The 24793-nt window shown below is 39.5% G+C and overlaps 1 protein-coding gene across 3 annotated transcripts in view; it reads right to left on the reverse strand.

Moving 5' to 3' along the window:
* LOC125236837 (probable 2-oxoglutarate dehydrogenase E1 component DHKTD1 homolog, mitochondrial) overlaps positions 1-23513 on the reverse strand; it is a 63213-nt gene extending 39700 nt beyond the window's left edge. The window contains exons 1-8 of one of the 3 annotated variants that reach the window (XM_048143777.1): positions 23258-23513; positions 20441-20567; positions 11811-11976; positions 9609-9825; positions 8177-8338; positions 7920-7993; positions 5168-5281; positions 2603-2716 (exon numbers count right to left, since the gene is read on the reverse strand). In XM_048143777.1, the coding sequence (XP_047999734.1) occupies positions 2603-2716; positions 5168-5281; positions 7920-7993; positions 8177-8338; positions 9609-9825; positions 11811-11976; positions 20441-20567; positions 23258-23387 (1104 nt within the window). In that variant the 5' untranslated portion in view covers positions 23388-23513. Of the gene's footprint in view, positions 1-2602; positions 2717-5167; positions 5282-7919; positions 7994-8176; positions 8339-8997; positions 9120-9149; positions 9272-9608; positions 9826-11810; positions 11977-20440; positions 20568-23257 lie in introns of those variants that run through there. The other 2 variants (XM_048143790.1, XM_048143784.1) reach the window with 2 other exon arrangements.
* Between the last annotated feature and the right edge of the window lie 1280 nt (positions 23514-24793).

A 24793-nucleotide genomic window follows, 5' to 3' on the forward strand; every position in this document is an offset into this window, starting at 1 on the left:
GGGTATATGAATCTTTGAGTTACATGTATACGTTAGAATACACATTAGTAATGAAACCGTTAGGTAGCATGGTTTAATGCCTATGCCGGGAGCTTAACCTGGCTATACCACCACAGAATAAATAGTACAGTACCTACTTACGTACATAAAGGACCCTTCCTACAAAACTGATGTTTGACAGCAGTTCAGGGTTGAATCGTGTTGTCCCTCTAATGAATGACACTATCCCTTTTGACTATTTCGGGTTGTCAAAAATAACGTAATTGTGTAAATGATCTGTGGTAACGCAAGCAAAGGGCCGTCAAGTTGAACCAACTCTAATAATTTCTATGTAGCAATGCGAGCCGAAGGTTGCCAGAATCACACGATCGGATCAGTGTCCCACCCCTGGGTACGTAGCCGAATGGCACAAAAGCTCACGAAACGCTCGTAGATATCTATCTCTATCACTCTTGCGTATTGGCGCGACAGAGCCAGACTACCTTTCACGGCATTACGTTTTCGTTTCGCGTCGTAGAAATGCCATTCGGCTACGGCACCTGATACAATTATACACGTGCAGTCCGCTTACTCGGTAATATTTAATAAAATTCCTATAAGAATTTTAATATTAACATAACGATGGATCTCTCTAATAAATAATATCGTTATTCGTGAATGTTCAAAGAGTTTTATGAGAAGATAATAAAATTTCCGAGGTATTACTTGTCTGTGCTCAAAGAAATATTCAGACTACTCTCCTTTGGATTGTGATCAGGTGGAAAAATGCTTCTTTGTCCCGTTGGGATCGCCGATTCCTAATAAAAAGAGGACTGACAAACTCTTAAGACTATTTATTTGCAGATAAGGATCAGTATTACTTATATGTAACGCAAGATATGCTGCTGTAGATTACACATTTATTGAATAGCCGCCTTTACACAGACGCTCTATCGCGCGTGATACAGCAATCGCGTGTACAGTAAAGCTGGCGGGAGGGGAAGGGAAAGAACATACGCTCGTGGACTAAAGAATTAGTGGATCAATTACTTGCTCTTTATAAATCGATACTATTAATAACAATAATAACGCGGTCTATCGCGCATGATTAGCCTTTACACGCACGCTCTTTCCGTTATCAAAAACTTCGACGCGCAATCACGCGCGAAAGAACGTGAACCTTACAAACTAACTACACGCAACCGCGCGCTATCCTGTACGATCCGGGAACGCGCGATAGAGCGACTGTGTAAAGGCGGCTAATCATACAACTACCCTGTTGAGTGATTTTTTGTTGTGATCCCGAATGTCAAAAATTGTCAGACTGAAAAAGGTTTCCCTGAAAATCGTGAAAAAATACCCCTGGGTTCAGACTTTGCGTCTTCTTAGAATTTTATTTTCGGATTCGTGGTTGTTATATTTTTACGTGATTGGTATATTCATGAAGGAACTACCTACTTTAATTGAAACTGCACGAGGTACTTGAATAACACGGTATTAGAGAAGATAACGTATACATCGGCGGACCGTAGTCTCCCACAAAGCTTCGTATGAATAATTTGTTCCAGTGTTGAGTTTTGCTTCTTTATTCCATTTTGTGAACCAAGATTACGCGATTCTGCAAACATTGTGTACCTAGTGTAGTAATACTTGTATAACACGCTTAAGTCGCGCAACTCTAGCGTTTGACACAGAAAGTAGGTACACTGTTTCAAGTATGCAGTAACTTAACTCTAATGAAACATTGAGGTCACGAATATAACCTAGAAAAGAGTTATAGAAATATCAGGAAAACAATGCATTCTATATTATTTCTTTTTTCGCACACTATTTTTTTTAACTCTCTCGTGTTTTAGAAACGTGCAGATGAGTTGCTGCTTTACTTTAGCATGTGGTTGTACAGGGGGCACTTTATGAAAATTGTATTAAAGTTTGTTCTTTCATGCAAGTAAATACTTAGGTATAATAAAACTGTCGTGAATAAATCGAGTGAACATTTTCAATATTTTCACAATAGAACTTTGATTTTGTCCCAGAACTTTGTATTCCTATTCATATTGACGGAACTTTACATTGAAATAACTTACGTTACATTTGTTCGGACATTGTTAGAGACGATGAGGATCGGGCTTTTTTGTGTTTGTGTTTACCCAGTAAGTGCATTTTCACATTATCCGATCCGATATCGGATGTCGGACCGATATCCCATAAATTACAGGCACCAACTTGGATTTTTTCCATTGAAATCTTTCCGACATCCGATATCGGATCGGATAATGTGAAAACGGACTAAGGTTCGACATAGAACAGCCTTCAAAATCAGGGTAATATCAGTCGTGAGTCGTGAAGATAGCACATAGGTGCACATAGGTAATATAGGTTAACATGATGGGAATCGCAATGCCCTAACAGGGTATCATATACCGACTTATTGTATCATACCATCATGAACATGAATGTAATAAATGATATGAATAAATAAAATAAATAAATAGGACATATTAACACAGATTGACGGAGTCCCTCGGTGAGCTCACCCTATGCTTAAACGCAGTAATCTAGACAACTGATACGATTTTTTCGATTATAATATTAGTAGAAGCTAGTAGGAATATCATCTTACTTGGTTGTTGACGATAACGTGTATGGAGCCGCCGATGTCAAAGTGCGGCGCGCGGGATAGCATGAGGCTCTCTTGGTTGATGCCCTGTCCCGTGAAGGCTGCGTCGCCGTGGACCTGTGAACAAAATATAATCTGTAGTGTGACAATAACGAAATAAAAGTCATTGCTGTGAACATCTTCTCTTCTTTCTTGAGAGTTTAGCTATCGTGCCATTTTTCCACGGATCATGGGAGCATTAATTTTTACGAGAGTGACTGTCATCTATACTTTTAACCCATCACGATGTTTTTCACCGGAAAGCGACTGGTAAATATCAAATAACCTTTCGTACGTAAGTTCCAAAAAACTCAATTTGAAATGAAGATTTTTTTTATTTTGAGTAAGGTGCATTAGGGTAATTCCAAATAACAGAAATGCTCGAGTGATTTTGAAAGGGGAATCTTGATGTGATGCAAATAATGGTGGTTTTTATACGACTTTCGAAATTAGACGACTTTCGGAATAACCCTAATCCACCTTATAGCTATTATTAATTGTATCTATCTACACAGTAACAATTAACAACCTAGTTATTACCTAAAACAACAAACTGATCGAACTTGCTATAATCCGAAACAAACCAATTCAGTAGAAAGCAAACCAACAGAGAGTACCGTAAAATAACAAAAAGTAAAAATAATTTCAACTCGATGTTTACATACGACAAAGGGTTTCACGAATATAAATAAAAAGAATATGTATGTAATAGAAATCCATCCTAACTCAATATTGGAGCACACATCGTGTCCGAGGCAGGAAATTGGGAGAAGTTGGACGATCGGTACCTATTTATTTGAAGTCAAAAGTTATCAACTTATCAAAGGCCCCAATAAGTAAGGCAATCGAGGACAGATAAGGTTTTTCTTATTTTCATGTAGGTACATAAGACCTATAGATACAATATTTTATTTAAATCTACTCGGGTTTAGTTTAAAATAAAATGCGAAATCGGCACCTACTTCTTGGTCGACTCTCGTAAAAGGAATGAAAACTGGCTGCGTCCCAAAATGCCAATCGTTTACGCTCCATGGCAATGCGTGCTTGCGAATGTCACCCTGGCTAGGTACCCTGATTACTCCTGATTACTTAAATTAAACAATATATTTAGGTATGTTGCACACACTGGAACCCGCCCATACATTGCTGTGCTCAAAACTACAAAAAGTAAAATTAAGCAAAAAAAGTACCATTCTGCATTCGTAATGTCAAGTAGTGCTTATAATAATTATTATTTACATTATATTTGTATAAAAAAATATATATTCCTATGATGAAGGTACATATTCATCGATAAACATATCGACAGCTTCCGGGTGAAATATTTTTGTATTCATAATTGGCAGAGGTCGTATGCTGGTGATGAAGGGATCAGAGGAAACCAAGAGCCTATTAAAAACATCCGTCATGTTGTCGATTCTGGAAGTTTTACGACTAAATCTCTCTCGATAGTTTTTAAAATCCTTATTCCTCGCTTCCTGGGCCTCTTCACTTAAATTGCCTATTGGAATCAGGTGCTCAGATATTATTGCGTCTCCATGAATAAGGATTTTATGAACAGTAGGTGTCATACGACACCACGGGTACAGGTCTACATATTATTATATATTCTCGTCGTTGAAGTAAAATTGAATCGCTTTTCTCATCTGAAACCGTCGAAATGAATAGAAATAATAACCTTAGGGTAAAATATTACGCACTAAATCATTGTTTTAGTGCGAAAAAGTTACATTTTCGCTACAGTAAAAACGCCTGATCAAATAGAGCAAAAAATTTTGTCCGTTTTCGAAAAACGGACAACATCTTTTGCTTTCGAATAAAGAATAATAATAACGACCAATTTTTTAGCTATCGTGCCTAAAAAGTATCAAAAGATGTTAACCATTATCGGAATTATGACCATTTTTATTAAATTACAATATAAGTTACTATTGTCCAAATATCACAAACACAATAGTGTTTTTAGAATATAAAATACGTAAAACGTAATCAACATACCTTTCCCAAGATAAGACATTGCGGATTTTGAGTTATTATTACTGCTATAACTTGAAACAAGTCTATTTAATAATCGATGCTAATTACCACTGAACGTGACATATGAAATCTTAGACCTTTAACATAATGCAACTACGTAATGACAACTGATAATGAAGGTATTTTGCTGCAATGAGGTACAATACTTCCCTGGTCATACATATATTTCAATTTCAGTACAAAATACCCACAATTGCTAAGTTGAGTTTTGAACACAGCAATGTATGGGCGGGTTCCAGTGTGTGTTGTTAGCGTTTCTGTTTAGGTTTGTTGTGTAGCATGCTGCTTTACACCATAATCTTAAACGTAGACGCAGATGTTATGTGAACTTATTGCAATAACAAAATATTTCTTCAGAAATCTTTCGTTGTTTCCTCTCGAATCCTTATAGCCTGGATTGTTCTAAAATCCATCGTAAATATTCAAAACACGTTCGGATCTCGTCGGACGAAGGCCAAAGGGCCATCATATATTTATTTGAAGGAATCTTACTTGCAAATTTAATACTTTGTCTCCCATTTTTGAAGAGCTGTCGGTGGAGTAGTCACCTTCTCTCAGTTGCAGTTGTTTGGAACGCGCTTTGCCCATTGCCACTGGGTTGGCGGCCTGTAAATAAATAAATATTAGTAATATAGGTATAGGTAGTAGCAGGTACATACCTGGTCCTTTATCTAGTACTCCTAGCTACTATGGGTATATGTTATGGACCAAGTGATTAATAAGGGCAATTTGTATAATGCCCGGGCATTATGAATAATACCTAGCCATATTGGGCAAAGTGATTAATCATTGTCTAGACGACATTTTTTATCACATTGCCCGGTCATTATGATAATGCTACGTGACCATTGGGCAAATTGATAATAAGTTTAACAAGTTTGCCTGAACGCCATTTTTTATCACATTGCCCGGGCAATATGATACTGCTACGTGATTTTTGAGCAATTTGATAATAAGTTTAACAAGTTTGGCTGAACGCCATTTTTTATCACATTGCCCGGGCATTATGATACTGCTACGTGATTGTTGGGCAATTTGATAATAAGTTTCATAAGTTTGCCTGAACGCCATTTTTTATCACATTGCCCGGGCATTATGATACTGCAGCTGCCCGTAATAAGTCAACCCCTGTTTATCTGCTTCGAGAGTACCAGAACCCGACTAAGCCGACTGACCACCATTTGCAAATGACACAATTTTATAACCCGGCCCCGCCTACCGCGGCACAATGTTTGTGGGGCATTCTGCAGAGCTAGTTCATCATCTAAGTTTAGGTACTAACAATTGGTTTTTGACACTAAAGTGCTATCTTATCCCTCTCCTAGCAAGAGAAGGGACACTTGGTCATACCTACGAAACAAACTAGGCGTTTCACCAACTTTGCCATTCGTGAAAGTACACTTTTATGATAGCGCTTACCGCCTTATGGCTCTCGCCCTCCCCCGACATCATCTATGTCTCACTAAGGCTGGAGGCGAGCTCTGCTCTGCGGCCTATGTCGGACTTGTTTAACTCTAAATCATCGATTATAAGTCCTATCTTAGCCATCCTTGACATCGAAAGGTCCTACGGCACTGCAGGCGGCTCGCGGCTGTGTCCTTTGTAGTTTGATATGAAACTGCGTACAGTCTCTTGACAAATCGGCACGAAAGTCTGCTGAAGCTGTGCCAATCCATCTATTAGCTTTTCTACATGTTTTATTATTACTCTGCCCGACAGAGGACAGGCATTATGCATAATGCCCGGGCAAAATTGAGATATTAGGTATGTTATTAACACTTTTCCCAACAGAGGATAGGCATTATGTACAATGCCCGGGCAAACTTCAGCTTTTCGGTGTGTCTTTTGCATATCTCTGGACCGTGGGGTCCCGGACCTTTGCGAGGCATGCGTGGGGCCGAAGCCAACAGCACAGAGGCCCTTTAAGACATTTAAATCTAAAGGCAAGAGTAGAGACACACGTGGCCATACCATCCCCGAGCGCACAAAGACTATTGCAGTGCAACACTGTCTTTTGTGCTACGGTGGGAGCTAAAGTCATGGGTTATTGTTTTGTAAGTTGGATGAACTGGATATGGCTATGGGAGGAGACTATCTTATCACCTGCCGTGACAATAAGTCTCACAATAAAATTGTAAAAGACTCCTGTCTTTTGTCACCTCCTGGGGCCTATTGCATAACAATTTACAACTTGTATTACAAGCGGAACTCTCTTTCTTATAAAATGACTTGGAGGGGGACTACCGCTTGTAATATGAGTTGTAAATTGTTATGCAATAGGCCCCTGGTGACTTGCCAACTCATTGAGTGGGCCCTGCAAAACGGGCGCACACACGGTGCGACAACAGAGCAACACTTAAAGAGTGGCTGTAAGGTTGTCGAGAGGTGAGACTGCGGTAGCCAGATTCCGGTGATCCGTTCAGGAGGCCGCCGGCGTTATGACACTTTCCCATTTATAATATTAGTATGGATGCTCACACATACATGCATACTGTGTAATTTTCTTTGTGTAAATAAAATAAAAAAATGTCTATAAAATGTCTATTCTTGGGCAAAATTCAGTTATTTGGTGTGTTATTATTACTTAGCCCAAAAGAGGATGGGCATTATGTATAATGCCCGGGCAAAATTCAGCTATCCGGTGTGGTATTATTATTTTGCCCAACAGAGGATGGGCATTATGTATAATGCCCTGGCAAAATTTAGCTATTCAATATGTTATTATCACTTTGCCCAACAGAGGATGGGCATTATGTATAATGCCCGGGCAAAATTCAGCTATACAATATGTTATTATCACTTTGCCCAACATAGGATGGGCATTAAGTATAATGCCCGGGCAAAATTTAGCTATTCAATATGTTATTATCATTTTGCCCAACATAGGATGGGCATTATGTATAATGCCCGGGCAAAATTCAGCTTTCCGATGTGTTATTATTACTTTGCCCAACAGAGGATGGGCATTATGTATAATGCCCGGGCAATTTAATTATTTGAATAGTTATTATCAAACTGCCCACTCACAATGGGCATTATTCATAATGCCCGGGCATTATGTATAATGCCCGATTTATCACTTGGTCTATAACATATATACCTATAAGATTTAATTGGTAGAATTTATTTCTTCTTAAATCTTTACAAATGGATTTAAAAATATAGGGTAGTCAACACTTTATGTTTCTAAAATATTATTTTATTAAATTTGAATATTTTGTATAATTTGCAGAAAAGAAAATACCTCCAAATGAGACGGACAGTTGATCAGGGAAAATCGAACTGATTTACCATTCCGGACTATGTCTGACGAGGAACCTGCGAATCAATAATCAGCCTTTTGCTCAAATGGAATCAATTTAAAGTTAAGTAAAAAATAACACAAGATAGGTTTTATGCTGATTTTTGATTGATTTGATTTGTGATTTATATGTGTACTTTATTAAAAGAAACGCTACGTAAGCATCTCGAATTAAAATATGACGCATTTAAAACCCTTACTAAAATGCATGACGGTGTCACAGGCCGCGCCAGCCCCTTCAGGAAACTCGGGCTGGCCGGTAAACTTGTGGAATATCCGGACGGGCGGGCAGCCCAGCAGACCTGTCAGGGTGTTCAGCTTGCCGCGGTGTCCCATGTTTACTGTCACGTGCTGGACTCCCTCTGGAAGAAGTTAGGAATTACGAAAACCAGTTTTAAAAAGGAGGCTACAACTACTACACTTATATTTTTGACTAGCCCATGGCTTATGAGTCATTATTAATGGACATTCTTTCACAGATTGACTGAGTCCCACTGTAAGCTCAAGAAGGCTTGTGTTGTGGGTACTCAAACTCAACGATATACATAATACCTATAAAAATAATCTATGTATATAGAAAACATCCATGATTCAGGAACAAATATCTGTGTCATCACACAAATAAATCATCACAATCCCTTACCGGGATTCGAACCCGGGACCGCGGCGTAGCAGGCAGGGTCACTACGCGCTAAGCCAGACCGGTCGTCTTATGACCGCTTTATTATTAATTTAGCTAGACGGTCACTCCAAATAGAGTAGAGAAGAATTTTAGGAGCGATTCAGTGTGTTAATTACTAAGAACTTTTTTCATGGCCATGACTGCAGAGCTCTTTGACTATATGAGTACTTTACAGTATGCTCACCTGATGTAGTCAGTCCAAATAGAGTAGATAAGAACGTCAAAAGCGATTCGGCGGCTCCCTCCCCACAATATCGCTTGACAGAAGAAAACTTGACCGCCAAGAACTTATCCCACTCCTGTAACTGCAGCAGCAGAGCTCTTTGGGATTATGCTCACCTGCAGTTGTTAGTCCAAACAGCGTAGAAAAGAACGTTAGAAGTGATTCAGCGCCCTCTCCACAATATCTCTTGACAGAAGAAAACTTCACCGCTAAGAACTTATCCCACTCCTGTGACTGCAGCAGCAGAGCTCTTTGGGATTATGCTTACCTGCAGTTGTTAGTCCAAACAGCGTAGAAAAGAACGTTAGAAGTGATTCAGCGCCCTCTCCACAATATCTCTTGACAGAAGGAAACTTGACCGCCAAGAACTTATCCCACACCTGTGACTGAACCAGCAGAGCTCTTTGGGATTATGCTCACCTGCAGTTGTTAGTCCAAACAGCGTAGAGAAGAACGTTAGAAGTGATTCAGCGCCCTCTCCACAATATCTCTTGACAGAAGGAAACTTCACCGCCAAGAACTTATCCTACGCCTGTGACTGAACCAGCAGAGCTCTTTGGGATTATGCTCACCTGCAGTTGTTAGTCCAAACAGCGTAGAGAAGAACGTTAGAAGTGATTCAGCGCCTTCTCCACAATATCTCTTGACAGAAGGAAACTTCACCGCTAAGAACTTATCCCACTCCTGTGTAACTGCAGCAGCAGAGCTCTTTGGGATTTATGCTCACCTGCAGTTGTTAGTCCAAACAGCGTAGAGAAGAACGTTAGAAGTGATTCAGCGCCCTCTCCACAATATCTCTTGACAGAAGGAAACTTCACCGCCAAGAACTTATCCCACGCCTGTGAATGCAGCAGCTCTTTGGCTATTTCTAGACGACGTGTGTTGTCTATAGCGTCTGAGCCACTCTCTACTCTTTGCGCGAACCATTCTTGCTCGGCTTCTGTCTGCAAATAGCAAAAAAATATTATTTTCTCAAACATGGTATGAAATATTGATGTTATGTGCCTTATAATTGGCAGCGAAGTATGACGTTGCAGGTGCGGCTAGGACGATTGATAGATAATGGAATTTCATACAAACCTTGCAGGCCAAGGCCGGCAAAGTCTTCTTTTTAATTTCCAAACACAGATAATTGTGACATAACATCCAGGTATTTAGCCAATTAAAAAAAAACTATAAGGGGCTTTATAGACGTGCCGACTGCAACTGGTACGGGCCCTAGACAATATTTGATTTTGGGTGCGTTTTCATACAAAAAAAATTTTTTCGTTTTTTTAAAAATTTTTTTTAATTTTTTGTTTTTTTATAGGCGTATGCATGGTATTAAAGGGGAACGAAAATTCGATTATTTTTGCGCTACGACGCACCGTTTAGGAGATACAGCCATCCAAAGTTACTATTTTCAGTAGACTTTATTTATTTCATACCATGTTTGAGAAAAGCACTATACATACCTCGGCGGGAAAAGGGGTTGCCGGCCGAAGACATATAGACGGCCGAGCGAAGCGAGGAACCATTTGTCCCGGCCTCTGTAGTAATGTACTATTAACATACCGGATTGTAAAGAGAATAGGAAAATTCAACACAGGGCTGAAATTTAATACTTATGGCCTAAGTGGACAGAGGTATGCACATACAAGTAAGTATAGGTGTAAAAGTTTCTATACGCTCCACATAATACTTATACCTACCCTTTTACAGCCGAGCCGTGCTTGTACCCCTTTTCAATAGGACGACAGTATTAATTACTATAAGAAGGAATCTGTACTTTACTTATACTGGTTCAGTTTTGGAAAAGTACGTTTACTCGGGTATCATATTATCACGAGAGGTAAAACGTTATCCCTATGTATTATTTTACTACATTGTTCATTATTTATTCATTTATTTAAACATCACTGTACAGTACAAAAAATATACAAAAGGCGAACTTAATGCCAGAAGTCATTCTCTACAAGCCAACCTTTGGGCCAAACAGAGATCAATAATTTATTGTCAATGTTAAGCTCAGTTCCATTTCAGGGTACCTACCTATGTTATTTAACTAAGTAATTAACATGCCATAACATGTGTTTCAATGCAAGTTTTTCAAAATGAGTAAAGGTAAATGTGATATACTCGTATCTAGAGTTTAAAATTTTCCGCTTTGCCTCCCTAGTACAGTCAGCCGGCTTATCTACTCGAACGCGATACGCTGTTAACAAACGTGGCGTTGATTGAATTTCATATCCATTCGGATTTGTCCCATTTTGACGTGGACTGGAAAGTTGATTGGGCGCATACTAACTGGAATTCAATCTTTTACGAGTATTTTAACCCAGTTAGTAGTTTCTATGGGGCATGGAAAATATTGGATTTGCATATGCCGAACTATGAAGTATACCTATAGTATTTAAGCATTTTTTTTTAATTATAAGTGTTTTGACACCAACATCAATAGAATAAAACATCTTCGATTTCCTGAGTCAGTTTCATCCATCTCATACTTCAGCACATCTTCTTTCGCTTAAATTTAAGTAGTTTTAATTTAAATGTTAGCAAACTTTACCGTAATAAAATCCTGAGGGCAGTTTGCGTTCCCTAATGTCCCTGATACCTCTAAATGTGTGAATTCATAGAAAACCGGTCCGCAGTATATCTTCTCAAGCCGGTCGATGAGCTCGGTCACGGCCTACGCGAAACTAGCGTCTACAGGGTCCCACGCCCCGTCATCAAGTATCGGGATGACTACAGTCTATGTTCGTTAATGTTATTGATGTACCTACCTCTAAATGTGTGAATTCATAAGGAATCGGTCCGTACCTATATCTTCTCAAGCTGGTCGATGAGGTCGGTCACAACGTACGCGAAATTAGCGTCTACAGGGTCCCGCGCCGTCAGCAAGTAGCGGGATGACTACAGTTTATGTTCGTTAATGTTATTGATATACCTCTAAATGTGTGAATTCATAAGAAATCGGTCCGCAGTATATCTTCTCAAGCTGGTCGATGAGGTCGGCCACCGCGCGTTTCCCATCCGCCCCGTACACAATGCCGGTGTCTATAGGGTCTCGCGCTGTCAACCCGTAGCGGGAGGGCTCCAGCACTTTCACATTCCTGGAAAATATAATTTGTGGTCGTAATCGGGCGTTTTCCAAATTAAATCCCGAATAAAATTCGACCGACGAGTGGAATTCGACCACCAGATCTGGACGTGTTTCGGCTCATTCTTCTCAGAATCACCAGCTGATTCGATCCCGACGATAAAAAAATGTGTCCTATTTTTTTTTTCCTTTTACGTCACGATTTTAGTATGAACTTAATACTACGAGCGTGATGTATTGGAAACTCGAATTTTGTATGGAAAATTTGGTACACATGTTTTTATCGTCGGGATCGAATCAGCTCGTGATTCTGAGAAGAATGAGTCCCAAACACGTCCAGATCTGGTGAAATTCGATATTCGGGATTTAATTTGGAAAACGCCCAATCACAGGTCACCATAATAATAATTATCTATCTCTCTGGTCGTCAAATTCTTACGAGGTTGAATCACAACGCTCATGTCAAGCATTGTTACACAAAGTAAGAAGTAGAGGTTAAACTTTGTCAAAATTACATTTTCTTTATTAAACTCTATTTAGAAATGAGTTATATTTAGTTTGCTGTAGTGGAATTCAGGCGCATCAAGCCCAAGCATACAAATCTTAAAAGTAATTAAATATTTGCACAAACCTGATAATTATTTGTTGTGTAATTAGTAACAATTACACAATGAATGTGATTGTAGGTAATTATGTTATTTACAGATTGTAGGTAAAAGGAATATCATTTTACCAAAATATATTAAGCGAGACCTGGGAGCAATAACAATTTCAGTGGGCACAGCAAGTAGGCAGGTCCAGTAATAATAGGTCCGACGGGAGCCATTGCATGATTACAGCTGTTTGCCCAGTGTATGGTTAAGTCGTAAGGTGTGTCGGTACTTTGGCTAAAACACTAAAATGCTTTACCCAGGGTCCGTGGCGAGACTGCAGGCGAGTCGTATTATTATTTAACTCGAGGTTACTAAAACTGACCCCTGCATAAAAACTCTTGCAAGAAATGCAGGCTTAATCTTATAATACTTATGATTGGTTCCTCCTTCATAATGGCCACAGTTATCCACAACAATTTCCTTCGAAAATGTGACATACTGTTTAGTAGGCGTCATTTTGAATGGAGTTTCGAATGTAGCGATTCGCGATCCAAACGGGACGATTTGGAAACACACATATACTGAAAAAAAACCTTATGTAAAGCAAGGACGATTATAAAGGACCAGCAGAGTCCATACTAAATACCGTACCCCGTTGGCAGCCGTAAATCTATGTCACTAGATGTCACTAAGAGTGTCATTTGAATAAAAATGTCGTTTTTTTTTTTAAATACGCACGCGGTAGTTCAACGGCATTACAAGTGATACAGTGAAAAGTATATAGATGACGCTAGGGGCCCGTGTCATGTTTCAGTCCCTGTTTACAACGCAAGCCATCGTTCTTATTTTGAATTATGACAATCATGCAAAAGAGTACCATACTGTCAAATTTTCTATCTCTTTCATTTTGAGCGTGACGTCAATGATTAGTAATATTACTTTCAATATATTTAAAATTTAGATTTTAATGAGGCCATTTCGAACGGTGTTTATGATAGATATCATGTTGACAATCAATCTCCTGACCGTCTCGCTCACACCAATCCTATCCTATATTTGAACAAGTGCGACCGAAACAGTTGAGTATTATTGAAGATTTTTGAATGTCTAAAATCTTATTGGTAGAACGTTGTCGAAAACCCGCTTTTTCCATAAAGTGTTGGCGCGACGTCAAGTGGGTGATAGGCGTACGAGCAAGTACGCGTTGGATGGTCGACTACTATGCGCGGCGGTTTTTACGCGTACTTTGACCGTTTTCACATTATCCGATCCGATATCGGATGTCGGAAGGATTTAATTGGAAAAAATCCAAGATAGCGCCTGTAATGTATGGGGTATCAGTCCTACATCCGATATCGGATCGGATAATGTGAAAACGCATTTAGTCTCATTAATTATTACTTATGTCAGAGTTTAGGTTTATACGAGTACCAAACGAGTAGTATACGAGTAGAAAATATATTACCAAAACAATACAAACTATCATTAATTTATTATAAAAACGTAATCCAAAGTGCCACACCTAGTCGGCCAGTGCATGGCCGACGCTGCCGATGGTTAGGGTGCTCGGAGTGACATACAAGAAACGCTGAACTATCCGCGTTGTGTCCAAGACGAAGCCTGACCGACGAAGCTAGCAAGTCTCTCTACATGTTAGCTGAAGTACTGTCAAACCGTTCACTGTGATTACTCAGATTATTATAAGCAGAATGATCTTCGAATGAACTTTCTGGACAATTGAGATGCATGGGCGCAGTCGAAACCAGCTCGCCCCTTCAGCCGTGTCCCGTTGAAAATCGGAAAGATTCTTTTCTTTAGCACATTTAATGTTTACAAATTGGATTCGCCTTCTGTCACCTAAACTGGTAAATTTATGTATGCGGTCATTGGTCATACAATTATTAATTTATACAGTTATTAATTCTGTATCTCTACTCGCATTGCTGCTGCGATTCTAAAATATTTAATATCCATATTATGAATATTCAATAAATCATACAATGACATTTGTGATGTGACATGGATGTCACATCTGTTGGCACAATGATTGCGTTTTGTTGAACGTATATTTGAGCTCAACATATAGGTTTATTATCACTAAGTATATTATATTAATGAACAACGAAACGGATGTGACATTTTCCTAGTCCACCAACGTCATCTAGTCATTTTATTTGGCAATAATTAGACAACATGCGAACAAACTTAGCCAGCGAAGCGATCACAACTACGTCGAGGCCGACCAAAAAATATAATTTGTAAAAATTGTGTTTTGAGCGAATATTTTGATATTAAAATATAGTTTTTTGATAGTTATTCATAGTATAATATAAAAACAAGTAAAAATATGGGTGAAAATATGTTTTTTTCCACTCCCGGGTTACGAAACAACGCCATCTAGTTTTAAAGCAAAAACTAAGCTTTTTTCAGGGGTACGCATTTTTGTATGGGCTATATCAGTCTAGTATTAAATGGTCCTTGTGTAAAGTAATTTAATAAGATCACTGCCCTTCTAAATAAATAAGTGTGCCAGCTCAAGCAAGCGATATTTATTACTGAATTTATTGTAAAAGTAACGTCGAACACCGCCTGAATGCTAATTCTACCAAATTTATGTGCCTTATAATATCTTCACAATTTACTGCCTTCATGATTTTTCTCTTCGCAATTTAACGATTACGGGGTAATTAGGCAAAACTGGAGCCTGAAGGGAATGTACTATGAATATCAGTTTGGTTTGACCTCATTTTAACATGGATATCGTAGCACATGGTTTTGTATGGGATAGTAATAACATACTCTAATACCCTTAGTGCGTTTTCATATTATCCGATCCGATATCGGATGTCGGACCGATACCTATCCCATACATTACAGGGCCTAAGTCCGTTTTCACACTATCCGATCCGTTATCGGATGTCGGAAGGATTTCAATGGAAAAAATCCAAGATGGCGCCCCTAATGTCCTATATCCGATATCGGATCGGATAATGTGAAAGCGCACTTACAATTAAAAAAATGTGTAACAAATCTCGAAAATCGTAGATCAGAGTAATTCATCCAGGTTTGAGATTTGGGAGAGTTCATTATTATGTCTTTCCCATTACGGAAGCCTTTGGTTATTCCGGACATTTTAACAGTTAAATGAAATGTAAGGGAAGGGGTACACCGAGCGGATGATGCCCTTGCCCGTGTCACACCTCGGACACTGGCGATCAAATATGTCGGGGACAGGTCAGGATTGGCACCATTTTCAGACATCGGGGCGTTGCTGGGTCATCGAGGATTGAGACGAAGACGATAGTAATCAACGATTTATTTTACATACTTTAAATTTTACAATAACTGATAGGTAAACAACTTGGTTTAGAACAATTATAGCGTGGACAGTTCCGAGGAGGCTCTAAGACTTCTTGTCTCTAGCGTGGTCCGCCAGAGAGTGTCGTCTCAGGTATCCTGGCTCCGTCCTAGCGCACGAAGTGGGGACAACTGGTTGGGTGGACAACTGGTTGGTTGTGACGTCAGCTGTCCAGCTGCAACTCTTCGCGCGCTGCGCTATAATTGACTGTCCGTGCCAATATCCGGTCTGTCTCCGACACGGCCTTCCTGCGCTTACACACGTCCTCGTGTGTTTTACTCTGCAACAATAATAGACACGCAAAGTACACCGTTCGGTCACTCCTGACGAAATGTCAAAGAAACTCAGTAACTCAAAGTAATGGTTTTATCGACGTTAACAACTTAATCAAACTTTAGAATAGCATTTCCATACTACGCGATGCCAATACAACTAAGTGGCAATTTAGTTATTCTTCACAATAAAACCTTCAAAACTTTAAATTTCAAGAAATGGATAGCATTTATTACACACTATACGCAATGCCAAAACAACCAAGTTCCAATTTAGTTATTTATTCTTCCCAATAAAATCTTCAAAATATTAAATTTGATAAAATGGATAGCATTATTTACACACTATGCGCAATGCCAAAACAACCGAGTACCAAATGTTGTCTTTTTTTCACAATAAAATCTTCAACACATTTAATTTCATAAAATCCAAACAAGTATCTCATTCGTGGCCTATTGGTTATACCATAACCACACACTACGCGCATCCCCACGGGATCGCCGAGTCAACCCTGTGACTCTACGGTCTCTGCAAGACCCGACCTCCGCCAGAGCTCCCCGCGCATCGCGCACCCACGGACTGCACACAGCAGATACCGACTTCTAACGGGCTACGACTACGGTGAAGCCTCTGGTACGGTCTGACCAGCCGAACTGAGATCCTCATTCTCAATATTACACTCGCTATCTTTACATCTAAATCATCAAATGGTACATGGCTATCTGGCATTTTCCTCAATCTATCGTGAGCCCATTAAATGTTAACCTATTTGTTTGCTGTCACAGAACTACCTAAAATTCACGGTTCGCAAAACAACGACTCTAATCCGCAATTAAAATTGTAAGATCAAAAAAGCCTTTCACTTTTTCTTTATTATGAAACTAACTAAAAACATGACCAAAAAGTCAACTTTACCAGTCCTATCATTTTAGTTAAGGACAAAAAAACCTTTTCAAAATTGTATTTAGGTACCAAAATAAGTCAACAATAGTAGAATGAAACTCAACGTGTTGATCTCACTGATCAAAATGTCACTAAATCAGAATCAAGGTAATGAGTTACAGTGCTCTAACAGTTGCATCCATTCGGCAACTTGACACACGTCATACAGCTGACATACGGCGACATATGAACCACCTCTACCCGGTGTTCATCACATGAATATGGACTACCTCCATACGGCATCCAACATCGACCGATTACACCACCAAACCAAACGCACGCCACCCACACGTGGCCGCACAGAAACGGAAAAATAGATCCGAATTTTACTCCTACGTTTACGAATGATTGTAATGGTGTACGCAGTCTGAGCCAAAGCAACACCTAGCAATATGGTCCAAAATAAAAATTACGTTAACCATGAAAACAACGAGTTTCATTCTTCGATTGCAAACTAATGTTTACCAAAAAAAATGAATTTACTTTAGCTTTTTCATTCTGTTTAGAACTCTCAATCTAAACAGAACAAATATCTCAACAATATCCCAATAAAATGGAAACTGCTCACCAGCTTCAAGTATCAGTGTCCAAGGTCGTATTCTCATTCGTCGCTACGACGCACACGTCGAAGCCAAAGATGAAGACCTCACGAAGACCAGTTCAAGCACGAAGGCGCCAAGCAGCGGTTGCCACTGCTGCAGTAGGTGCAGTGAAGCACGTCGTGGTTTATCACAGATGGCCATTACTGAAAGCATCATTTTCACGGTATCAGTTTCATCGTTTAGTAAAAACTTAAAGGGAAACAAGTAAACAACGACTGGCATTGTCTTAGATATGAGATTTAACAATTATCACTTTATGAAGTTTCCCTGATACTAAATTAAAAACTTGAAATGAAAACAACAAGTAGGGACATGACCGTGTTTCTAAGTATTTGTCTTTAAATTTTTACTTAGACCTTTGGCTTTTCTTAGATTGCTTAACCATGACACTGAATAAAATTCAATAATAAACAATTGGAACGAAACCTGTCCCTTTTTTCCATTCTCCAGATCACATTTCATCCTTCAGATCAAGAAATGCAGTGCTGAGCATTGTCTGTGGTACTCGCGTGATGGTACACGCGACTTTAGATACCTCACGTTGTGTAGACTTGACTGTAGCACACTGCAACATAAAATTTCATATGCGTAGCTTCTGTTTTCACTCAATGAACAATTTGAGATAAATCACAAATTTAGGGGTAATACTCTAATACTGGCAATCACTTCAAATTTTATAAACTACGAAACATTATAGAATACTGATCTTGGAAACTAACAAAATCAGAATAAAAAGCTGTTTCATTAACACAAACAATAATTACGATTTTCGGAATTTTATAATCACTACGTTTTCATTCTCATCAAGTGTGGATATTCTCAAACTTTCAACAAATAGGATCAACAATTCACGAAATAACATTATGGAATGCATCACTCACCTGCTTTCAAGGTTAGACACGTGACCTTACTACCACGTTTCTAGGTTAGCAATTAGCTCGCAATAAACAGCTCCTGGAACTGTTCCCACATTAAGCCTTTACCCTGGCAACACAAAATAAGGACGACTGACTACTGAGTCGTATGTAAATATCTGGCAGGGGCGACGCGGTCGGCATTTTTCTGGATATCTAGGAATTCTGAATTTCCCGATTTTTAGAACTGTTCTCCATACATAATGATGATGATGTAACGAAATGTCCTCGGCACTGATGTCATTTACACACACACGTCAACACAGACTGTCCAATCCAATATTTCTCAGTTTCGCATGTACTTGTTGCGTGCGAGGGTAGTTTTATGACGCACAGCGCGGCGTGAAGTTTGTACGAAGCGTTATTACTGCTATACTGTGTAAGCGATTTGCGAAAGCTACGTAGACGGCTAGACGATGCTCCTTTTAACTCGTTGACATTATTTTTCTAGCGGGTACTTCCTCTTTTTTTTCACGGTTATGATAACGAGTATGACCGTTTCCATTCTTATCACTTATAAACAACATTTTCCTTGATCGCTTCATAGTCACTGCAACTTGCGGATGGCGACAACAAGCTGGGGTGGCCAATGGATCGTCGGCCATACACACGTCGGTCGTTGCACACCATGTCATGGCGTTGGTTTCTTGTTTGTCGGGTTCCAAGTCCGGAAAGGTCACCCGTGGAATATAGGTTGGTATTGATGAAGTTTTCAGTGTCTCGATAAGGGAGCGCATTTGTTGATTTTGCGCTTCGAGTAATTGCCAATATGGCGGCACTTCCGTTCCGGATTTTGCGTCTCTTTGCCTCGATGTGATCCCACCTTCTGATGTCGGGGACAGGTCAGGATTGGCACCATTTTCAGACATCGGGGCGTTGCTGGGTCATCGAGGATTGAGACGAAGACGATAGTAATCAACGATTTATTTTACATACTTTAAATTTTACAATAACTGATAGGTAAACAACTTGGTTTAGAACAATTATAGCGTGGACAGTTCCGAGGAGGCTCTAAGACTTCTTGTCTCTAGCGTGGTCCGCCAGAGAGTGTCGTCTCAGGTATCCTGGCTCCGTCCTAGCGCACGAAGTGGGGACAACTGGTTGGGTGGACAACTGGTTGGTTGTGACGTCAGCTGTCCAGCTGCAACTCTTCGCGCGCTGCGCTATAATTGACTGTCCGTGCCAATATCCGGTCTGTCTCCGACAAATATATGAAAGAGCCGCGTTCCTAGCACACATTCTAAGCTCGTGTAGGTGAACGAGTACCAAGCTTCTATGAGTGAGATATGACAGGTCGACTGGTCGCGTTTTTGACAGGCGGTAACTGTGAGGTAACCGAGAGGGGGTGGGCGGCACTTTCAGCGGGGAGCGGGAGTGGCCATACTGTACGATAGTACTCTTTATTATACTGTGCCCGTGTCCTGGGACGCACTCAGAGGCAGCACCCAGAGAACCTAAAATCAACTGAGCAGAATGAAATGCGGAGGGGAGGAGAGGTCGAGGGTTCGAGTCCTGCGGGCCGATTTTTGAGTCTCACGCGTTCGAATTCAGAAAATTGTCACTGAAAATAATAGGCAAGTCACCGTTTTCAACCGGTATTTTAGTGACAAAATCCCCTATGCGGATTCAAAAATCGCCCTCCTGGCGAAAGTGTGAATTTTACATATTTCTTTTAATTTAAAAATATGGAAAAATCACCCTTGTGCTTCATATATAGTTCACTATGATATTAAATTGAGGTAGTATTATTGAGTTTTGGTTGTCACCCGACGATATTGTTTCCACATATTATTACCTATCAACGCTCCTGTATTCGACGTTGTCAATGGTAGCTTTGAGGTGCCCATGGGTGCGGTAGGCGTCGACTAGTTGTTGCGCCCGGCAGTTCTCGTACCTCTTCACGAGCACTTCTTGTGGGGTTTCTGTAACAAGTTCTTGAAATAGGTAGTAATGAGGAGGCACACTGACATTTTATCCCTCCAGGCGGTGCATGTGCAAGTGCTTAGACATGTCACTGTCATTCATATGTGTGAGAGAGAGAAAAAACATATCTTCTCGCTCTCACGTATGAAACTATTTATCTGTGCAATGGACTAATAGGGTGGTGCCATCTGTCGTAACCTTTGAGTGTGCCTCCTCATTAACTTTCGACATGTTAACTCATTATTTAGTAAGACCTTTGACGTTACCGACTGACGAAGAAAAAGCTTCTTCACTTGGAATTAAATTTAATAAGGCCCACTTGCACCAATCACTTAACTCAGGGTTAGTGGGCTGTCATATGTCAAATTCCATTTAAAATTAACCCTCCATTTTCGTTGGTGAAAGTGGCCCTTCGGCATACTGAACAGACAGAAACTTTTGCATCGACAGATTTTGAAACAAAAGTGACATTTTTTACAGAAAACTTATTTTATTTCCAATGGGTTAGGCACTTTTGTAAAAAACATACTGATATTAATATTCCACGACATATATAATTATATTTTAATATTTAGCGTGTAATATTTTAATATTTAGCGTATGGAACCAGACAGAACCCGGATAAAAATAAACTTTTCCAATTAAAATAGGAAAATTGCGATGTAAAGTTATCCGTGATTATGTATCGAAAGAAAGAGCTATCGAACGCTCATATCTAAGAAATGTTACGTTAAAAATTTAACATTTATTTCAAAGCATTAAGGTCGGTTTTCAAACGATAAACTTAGGTCGAAATAAATTTATTGAAAGTGACTTGATGTTCTGTAAGGACGGTGAGATAAATTGCTTTTCGAGAGTAAGAGATAAATCAATATAAATTGCGGGTTTATACTCCCTAATTATTACTTCCTCGTGGTTCCCTTCTGAGCATGACTGAGAATCAATCATGTCGACCCTTTTTTGCGCCAAACCGATAATTTTGACCCTTTCGTACTAAGGGATGCTAAAGCTGATTAGATATCTTCATGAAAACTTACAACACTAATCCTGGGTCTTGCGTCCCACTGGTAAAAATGTCCCGTCTGAATGACTGGTAACATTCTGAGTTGTTTATTCATTCTTTCATTAAAATCGGTGTTTTCGGACCGATACGACCTTCAAATCTTCAAGAAAAGAGCGTACACCCATCTTAAAGGCCGGCAACGCACCTCCAACACCTCTGGTGTTTCGGGTGTCCATGGGCGGCGGTGATCGCTTACCATCAGGCGACCTGTCTGCTCGTTTGCCTCCTATCCCATAAAAAAAAATCAGCCCTGTATCGCCCACTGCTGAGCACGAGCATAGGGCTCTCGTCCAGTACGTCACTTGTGATGGTGACGAGACGCCTATGAGCATATATTCTTTGCCTATGAGTTGGTAAACTCATGTAAGCAATGGTGACCTACTAATGACAAATTACTTACTGTGAGTTTTTATTTAACTTGCAATGTACCTGTCTATATATCTAGACATAGACATAGACATCATTTATTGGTAATAACGTATTACAGGTCACAATTGTTACTTATATCTACAAGCTAATAGCGTTCGTAGCAGTCCAGAGGTAGTTTTCATCTCTTTGTCGAAACTTGAGCCTTAAACGTTCATCATTGCCGTGTTGGATAACGTAAATAAAATAGAAGAAAAACTGAAACCAATATTTTCAATTAAAAGTTTATTAAATATCTACATACCTAAGCAATATGTTTATAAATAACTTGATGTAAGTAACTGATAGGTATGTTTTAAGAATAATTAATTCAGTTTAAAATTTAGACTAAATTGCATCATTCAAGGCCAAGGGAAAATTTGTTTTTTTTTTTTTTTTTTTTTTTTTTTTTTTTTTATAATATAAATGGGCTTACTCTTGACCACAGACTAGCCAAAGGCAAAGACGTGGCCTATGATGGAGTGAGCTCGCCCAGAAGATGCCTGTTCACTCTTGATTTGAAGGTTGCCGGGTTATATGAGCTCGGAAATATAGCCGCCGGCAAGGAATTCCACTCCTGTAATAAACTGTCCTGTATTAAACTCGTGTAAGCAATGGTTATCTATTGACGCAAAAATTGCTTACTGTGTCTTTTTTTTTTTAATCATGACTTGTCGTTTGATTCTTTGTGTTTTAGAGAATTAGGAGCATGAGAATTAGAGAATTAGCAATTTGTAAGTAAGTACGATTACCTACCTACAATTTTTTCCCCCGTCATTTTTACAACAATCATAGATATAAATGGAAAATAAACACATAATGTAAATGTGTAAGTATGTTTGAAAATCGAATTCCGGGCGGTCGTCTCCTTTCGGGTTATTTATATTTTTTATTTTATTCGATAATTGTCAAAGCGGACCCCGGGCTCCCGTGAGCCGTGGCAAATGCCGGGATAACGCAAGGAGGATGATGATTTTATTCGATAATTATTCAACCAATGCATAAAATGCATAGGTACATGAATTCTCAATCCAGTCACGGAAAACTAAAAATGATGATGAAGAAGTTTTTAACTATAAACTCGAACCGGGACAAACGTACCTACTGATAATACCGATACGAAGGGTTTATAGTGGGTAGGTATTATAGTGAAATACGAATGGAAATATGTGAAAAGGGCACCGGGTGCCGCATATTAAAGTGAGTTTTGATTTGACCTACCACTCTCGATCTCAGTTCGAGGCCGATGTCCAAACACACCGGCTCCAGAATGATACTTCACTCTCTCAAACAACCGGCACTCCTTCCATCTCATCACCTGCCGCCTTCCCACTTTACTAAACCCGTGCATTCTGTCTCACTCACACTTTGCAAAACAACACTAAGTTAAAACATTTACGGATATTTAGAGTTCAAGGCGTTCTATTTAAAAAACATGCGCTTGAGTGTGCCCCGGCGCGGCGACACTACTACTGAACGCGAGAGAAGGAGACGGAGGAATGATAATGTTATGTTTATTGCATTGTTACGTCACAACAATATCATTATGAGAAGATACCATTGTGATTAAATATGATAAGAGCGTTCAATTTACTTTTGGTTGTTAACATTTAAGTCAATAGACAGAAGGATGTAAACTTAGTAAGTGTTCTAAAGCGTCGGCAAGATAAAAATCAGTGTCTGCAAAACAACAACAGCTGATACAGTAATCTATACTGTATTCACAATCATTCTATTGGCAGGGGCCTCGTTTTTTTTACTACTCTTTTATCTTATCATTGTGTTACCTATACATTTCCATCACGGTCAAATTTAATCGTAAACAATGATTTTATTGTTGCTATACACCAATAGCCGGGTACACACAGGATTAGCAACATCACGAGGCAATTTCCTGGCGCGGCAATAGGAGAGTGTAGACGTGCGTGCATCGATCTAAACTTTAGAAGTTTAAATCGATGCGTGCGTGCCTCGGACGGTTGCGCGGCTCAGGGAACCACAATCGTCGAGGAAAATGCCTCGCGACATACAACGACAATATTATAAATACCAACGTGGAGACCTCTGTGACCCTTGCGGCCCTGACCCGCTATTTGGTAGATCGTTAACTGTATTGCTTTGATAATGTGTATGACTATGAATAGCTACTCCAGGTAGAATCTGTTCGGAAACAGAAGAGTTGTGGAGTTTATGGGAACCTATACGGTGCACCAAAAAAGGGTTAATGTTGTGGCGTGAATCGTGATAGAAGCTGGGGACACCCTTAGCAGGCGTAGCTGATTTTCTTGATGTATGCAACCAAAATAAGTCTATCAACCGACAACGCCTACATTGCCTCTGATGACTAACATAACTCGCGAATCTTGATTTTAAATGTCGGCATCATAGCATCCGACCGGATGCTAAACTAATAGTTATATATGTTGATTGCACATTCAATACTTCACCACTTCCGCAACGGTGGTGTAATGTGGCATATTCTTAGTTTTTTAAATTAAACTTTTGAATGGGTTGCCCAATCGCTTAGGTCTTCTGTAGATTTGCTTAAATATTTCGAGAAAAATGTTTCGTATTAGGTAAAGGCACTTGTAGAATATGATAATTTAAAGGAGCTTAGGGATCATTTGCATTTAGGCGTTAAATGCAAATCCCCACTAAGAATGAAGCCTATCAAATTTGATTTAAATTTTCAAATGTATACAACGATAATACGCGTCTTACACACAACCCTTGTCTTAGCTAAAGAAAATTGCTGTT

The sequence above is a fragment of the Leguminivora glycinivorella genome, chromosome 2, assembly GCF_023078275.1.
Source record: "Leguminivora glycinivorella isolate SPB_JAAS2020 chromosome 2, LegGlyc_1.1, whole genome shotgun sequence".
Taxonomy (NCBI): Eukaryota; Metazoa; Arthropoda; class Insecta; order Lepidoptera; family Tortricidae; genus Leguminivora; species Leguminivora glycinivorella.